This window comes from Triticum aestivum, chromosome 7A (assembly GCF_018294505.1).
Source record: "Triticum aestivum cultivar Chinese Spring chromosome 7A, IWGSC CS RefSeq v2.1, whole genome shotgun sequence".
Classification (NCBI taxonomy): Eukaryota; Viridiplantae; Streptophyta; class Magnoliopsida; order Poales; family Poaceae; genus Triticum; species Triticum aestivum.
This window is the reverse complement of record NC_057812.1, coordinates 35,442,388-35,447,744: the sequence shown is the minus strand read 5'-3', so window position 1 is coordinate 35,447,744 and position 5,357 is coordinate 35,442,388. Positions and strand designations below refer to the sequence as shown.

Below are 5,357 nucleotides of genomic sequence, written 5' to 3'. Positions count from 1 at the left end.
CTTCTTCCTCCCCTCCATGTCAATGACCGGAGAGAGAAACCGCACGCTGGCTCAAGCACGCTTGGAGACGCCGTCGCCTCCTCCCGCACCGCCGCGATCCTCCGCACCACCGACCGCAAAACCCTAACCCTAGCTATCAAGCCGATCGCCTCGCAATCGCCTCTCCGTGTTTTACGCCCGAGGTGGACCCGCTTATCCGTCCTCAACCATCGTCCCGTTGGAGTTGCTCTTACCGCTACTGATTTCCTTGCAGAAAAGTCAGAATAACCGCACAAAAGCTTTAATTTAAAATTAAAATCAGCGTGGTTGTATCCGCTGGAAGGAGATCTGTCGTCCAAAGACTCTGCCTTCCTTCATTGCCCACACCTCCGCCCAGCGGTGGGCCCCGGCGGCAAGTCTCTCCAAGCGACAGAAGCAGAGGGAGATAGCGAGCGAGCGTTTCCTTCCACCCCTCTCCTCCCGTCGGCCTCATCCACCATCAATCTACCCGCCACCCCCGCCTCCCTCTGGACCGTGGGCCACCCCTCCCCCCTTCCCTCCCGCGCGTCGACGTCCATCCTCGCCGCCGCCCCTGCTCCCCAACCCCCACCATTCACCAGCGCCCCCAAAGTCCGAGCGAGACAGACGGGGGAGGGGGAGAGGGAGAGGAGAGCGGCGGCGACCGGCCAGCTCCGACCCCGCAGGCCCGGCCGTCGGCGGCCGTGCCCCGTCGTCCCCCGTCCCGCTGGCCGGCGGGCCCCGCCTCCTCGCCTCCGGGAGCTTCTGCCGCTGCTGATACTGTGTGGTAACCCCTCTCTCTCTCTCTCTCTCTCTCTTTGTGATAAGTACAGTGCAGCGGGGGTTGCTTAATTGTTTCCCCAAACGAAATTTCCGCGGCGAGCAGGGGAGGGGCCGCATTGGGTGGCCGCGGCGGACTAGGAGGGGATTCGTCGCTCGCTGCGCTGGGCCCGCGAATCCGCGCGGGCGCCGGGGGGAGGGAGCGGCGGGCGGTGCTCGGTGAGTGATCTAGGGTTTAGCGGCTCCGATTGGGGCTCGTTCCCTCTGTTGATTTGGCGTCCTCGTCCGAATTCACGGCGGGCTGGGAACCAGCAGGAGGGGCGGCTGGTCATGGTTTGGTTCCCTTTTGCAATTAGACGGCGCGCTGAGTGCAAGTGCTGGAGCTTGATGTGATGTTGATCGTTGGTGACATTTGAGTGTCAGGTTCGCACTCGGTTCAGTTGGGAGTGGCTGGAAGCAGAGTTTTGGTGCTCTGGTCGGCGGCTCGGCAGTGCCGCTGCTCCATCCTCCATGTGCGGTGCCGCGGCTGGCCTGTGTAGCGTTACTCCCCAGTCACAGCTTCTGGTGAGCGGAGCGTGCGGACTGTGGAGAGTGTACTGCTGCTTTCAATTGAAGGCGGCATTCTGCGCAGTTGGATTCTACTATGATGCTCAGCATTAGATTCAGAGTCATGTCCATAACTGTTCACTCAGCCCAATGTTCGAAACTCGAAAGGATAATAACTAGAGATCATACTAGTATACGAAGCTGTTCAGCTTTGAAACTATGTGGCATGTTGTGTCCCCAAGGTTTTGGAGATCCATATCGAGGATCTGGTTCTGCATTTCCGCTATCCGAGGAACTGATTCTGGAGTCAAAGTCTGTGAATGAATAGTTGTTCAGCTTCTAATTCTTTTCGATGGAGGCTAGCTGATTGACCTGTTGCCTTCTCTTCTGCATTGAGTAAACACACGTAGCTACTTCGTTCCCCAATTTTACCGATGCATTTTGTTCTGGTATCTATCTCATTTCTGAACTGGTTCATGCGTTCATCCATTCATGAATCAAGTTTTATCTGGTAGCTTTTTTGAGCTCTGACATAACAACAAGACAATCTAACCATGTTACTCTTAGGCAATACCTTCCGTGTGATATCATATTTGCTGTACCCTTGACTCTTTTTCTTCTTATCTTGCAGGTAGTCACATAGCTGCTCTATTTCTCCTGTCTGCAAACATATGTGATAATGGACAACCTTGGACATAGGGAAAATGGGAGGCAAAGGCCAGACCCATATAAAGCACTTCATACTCAGGTTTGTGTAATTCGTCATGAATAATTATCATGCAAGATTTTAGAGTTATATTGTGTTCGTTGACATATGAAAGTTACACTGTGTTACTCCCTCCGTCCCATAATGTAAGATGTTATTTTACACTACACTAGTGTCAAAAAACGTCTTACATTATGGGACGGAGGGAGTAGTAATTAAGGCATAGAACATTGATTTGATTTATCTTCTGCTAGTAAGCATTGTCCTGTAACAAATCTTCATTAAGGGCATAACCAGATCACAAGCTGTAGATGAGTGGCTAAGTGTACATGTGCTTGTTTTAGACTGAAGGCAATATTACTCAGCTTTATGAGAAAGCTAAAAGTTGAGATAGTATGCTGGTCAGTGCTTGTCACTCAGCTAATGTACATAGTATCCCTAAAGTTTCTTCAAACTGAGGAATGATCAAACTAAATAGCAGAAGTTCATGGTGATAAGATAGTAACAAATTTCATAGCCCTCTTTTGTCATATTTTTTGTTTCGTTCTCTTGCATAGCTGCAGAGAAAATGGTACAGTTGAAACAACCATGCCCAAGAAATGAAGATCAAAACTTATAATTGTCTTGGAAATTCTGATGTTTAGCTTTTATGTACTGCATTCAGAATTGTCACAAACATCATGTTATATATATTTTTTCTAATCATAATTGTCGGAATGATTTGCTCTCTAGAAGAGTGTGGTTCTTATGATAGTTGCTCTGTGTTTCAGTGGATGATGCCCCAAAGGCAAATGAAGGACCACCACAGCATGAACCTCCTAGCACTAATGAGCGAGAGGGACACCGCCATCATGGAGAGAGACCATGCTCTGGCTGAGAAGAAAGCTGCAATGGCTGAGAGAGACATGGCGTTTGCCCAGCGGGACTCTGCAATGGCTGAACGGAATGCTGCAATCGTCGAACGAGACAATGCCCTTGCTGCACTTGAACTAGCCCGTACAAATGGATTTAATATGAACAGCGGAAACGGATTCAACCCAGGATCTCTCAATGGAGCGAAGAACTTCCACCACCACGACCAGCAGCCCCATGCTCAATCATCACCACTGCAACTGGCCGATTCTCCATATGACCATGCAAGGGAAATGCACATATCAGACGCATACCCAATCTCAACAGCCCCGGTGACTGCTGCTGGAAAGGCAAAGAAGCCCAAGAAGAACAGTTCCCAAGCATCTCCACTGAAGAGGCCGTCAGGCGTGCTCCGGAAAACCAAGAAAGCCGGCGGTGACTGGAGAGATGCTGGAATGTCTGGTGTCGGGGAGGATCCAGCTCGCGCCGCTTCTGAGATGAAGAACGAGCGGAAGGACCAAGACCTTGGCCTGAACCAGGTCTCGTTCGACGAGTCGTCCATGCCCGCGCCTGCCTGCTCGTGCACGGGGGTCCTCCGCCAGTGCTACAAGTGGGGCAACGGCGGGTGGCAGTCGTCCTGCTGCACCATGAGCATGTCCATGTACCCGCTCCCGGTGATGCCCAACAAGCGCCATGCCCGCATGGGCGGACGGAAGATGAGTGGCAGCGCCTTCACCAAGCTGCTCAGCCGACTAGCGGCTGAGGGCCACGATCTCTCGGCGTCGGTGGACCTCAAGGACCACTGGGCCAAGCATGGCACGAACAGGTACATCACCATCCGGTAGCTCTGCTGCTTCCGTTCAATATGTAAGGAGGTGTATGCGGCAAAGGTCCTATAATCTCATTGCTGGGGTTGGACGGGTCATCAACTCATCATCATCTCTGTAATGTCATTGAGGGATGCAGGCTAGAATTCTGTGTAGGTCCTCCCCCCTTTCTGAACCCCGAGCCGCGCTGGACAGTGGAAATGTAATTTTAGCGACCCCAGGTATTCGTCCTCGATTCGCTGTATAGTTTTGACTACTAGATTTAATTGGTTGTAGGCCATTATTCCTTTGTCATGGCTTACATTCATATCAGATGCTGCATTAGGATTCGTGTCTTGCTCCTGCAGGATAGTAGACGAAATAGAAAGAAGATAATAGCAGCAGCATCGCATCAGGCTGCACGAACGTACGTACCTCAGCAGTGAAATCCCATTTTTCAATATTATTATTATTACGTTGCAGTCGTTCAACGTTGCCATCATCGTACACAATCTGGATGCCAAAAGTAAAGTACAGAAATAGGGAAAAATAATTTAGTTAGCACGAAAGTAGCTTTCTACACTGTGGCTCAAATGCTCCTGGCGTGAACAGTAAAATAATACTTTTAAGAAATGTTTGTTGTGCTTGTAAAATTTCATCACGAAATCACATTGGTGAAAGTCGCGGCAAAAAAAAAAACAGAGCTCCAAAATGCGTTTTAAACATTTTCAGAACATCGATTTTGTTTTTTTATCACGCCTTACACCAATGTGATTTTGTGATGAATTTTCGCATACACACCAAACATTCCTTAAATTTTGCCACAAAAATTTCACAATTTTTTGCATTTTTTTAATCTATGATTAACCCAGGAGCATTTGAGCCTGGGTGTAGAAACTTCACATCAGCCTCTTCTTCTGACAGATGGGAAAAGTGGAGATGGCAAAATAATGCCCGTCTACTGAATGTGTACCTTGAGCTTTTGTGAACAAGTGCCAAATGACATAGCAGCACCACCACAGAACCTGTAGAGAAAGAAACAGCTTCAAAACTAACCAAACTGGCTAACTTACCACATGGAGGTAACAACAACATAAATACTCCCTCTGTCTCATAATATAAGAGTGATTTTGACACTAGTGTAGTGTCCAAAACACTCTTATATTATGGGACGGAAGGAGTAGCGAAGAAGAAAGAATAAAAGCAAGGACGAATAAATATATATACGCGTGGCCTGGCAAAGAAGGAACTGTTTGTAATCTTATTCAGAAAGAAAATCCAGAAACTGACTCCCCGCAAAAAAAAAATCTAAAAACTGACAATGGTAGGAAGAACCATGCAACAAGGAAGCATATTTTTTTTCAGTTTTGCTAAAGCACATCTAGATGTGCCATAAGTGTTGCACATCTAAGTCATATGTTATTGATCTTACATTAAGATTCGTGTGAATATTTTTTCCTTTTTTTTTCTCTTTATGCTTGATTCACTCACTTAGATGTGCAATAATTAGAGCACATCTAGATGTGCCCTAGACACATTCTTTTTTTCCGGAGTTGCAGATCACCAGAAACTCCTATAAATTCATCCTAGCGGACATGGGATTGAGCACTGACCAGACCATTAGCGCTCGTTCGCTCGCATCGGTCACTAACATCGGTCACCAACAGTGC

At 48.3% G+C, this 5,357-nt stretch overlaps 1 protein-coding gene across 2 annotated transcripts; it reads left to right on the top strand.

Moving 5' to 3' along the window:
- The first annotated feature begins 394 nt into the window (after positions 1–394).
- LOC123150891 (barley B recombinant-like protein D) lies at positions 395–3,995 on the top strand. 2 transcript variants are annotated; one of them, XM_044570703.1, is made up of 4 exons: positions 395–784; positions 884–996; positions 1,955–2,071; positions 2,800–3,995. In XM_044570703.1, exons 3-4 carry the CDS (start codon positions 2,003–2,005, stop codon positions 3,724–3,726), a joined length of 996 nt encoding a protein of 331 aa, XP_044426638.1. In that variant the 5' UTR covers positions 395–784; positions 884–996; positions 1,955–2,002; the 3' UTR covers positions 3,727–3,995. The 2 variants fall into 2 exon arrangements, with proteins under 2 accessions (XP_044426638.1, XP_044426637.1); XM_044570702.1 differs by lacking the exon at positions 884–996 and having other exon boundaries at positions 398–784.
- Positions 3,996–5,357: the final 1,362 nt, after the last annotated feature.

Excerpts from the sequence above, each read along its gene's own strand:
- LOC123150891 (XM_044570703.1), top strand. The coding sequence starts at position 2,003 with ATGGACAACCTTGGACATAGGGAAAATGGGAGGCAAAGGCCAGACCCA. Across the intron at positions 2,072-2,799 it reads ATAAAGCACTTCATACTCAG|TGGATGATGCCCCAAAGGCA; the intron begins GTTTGTGTAATT and ends TCTGTGTTTCAG.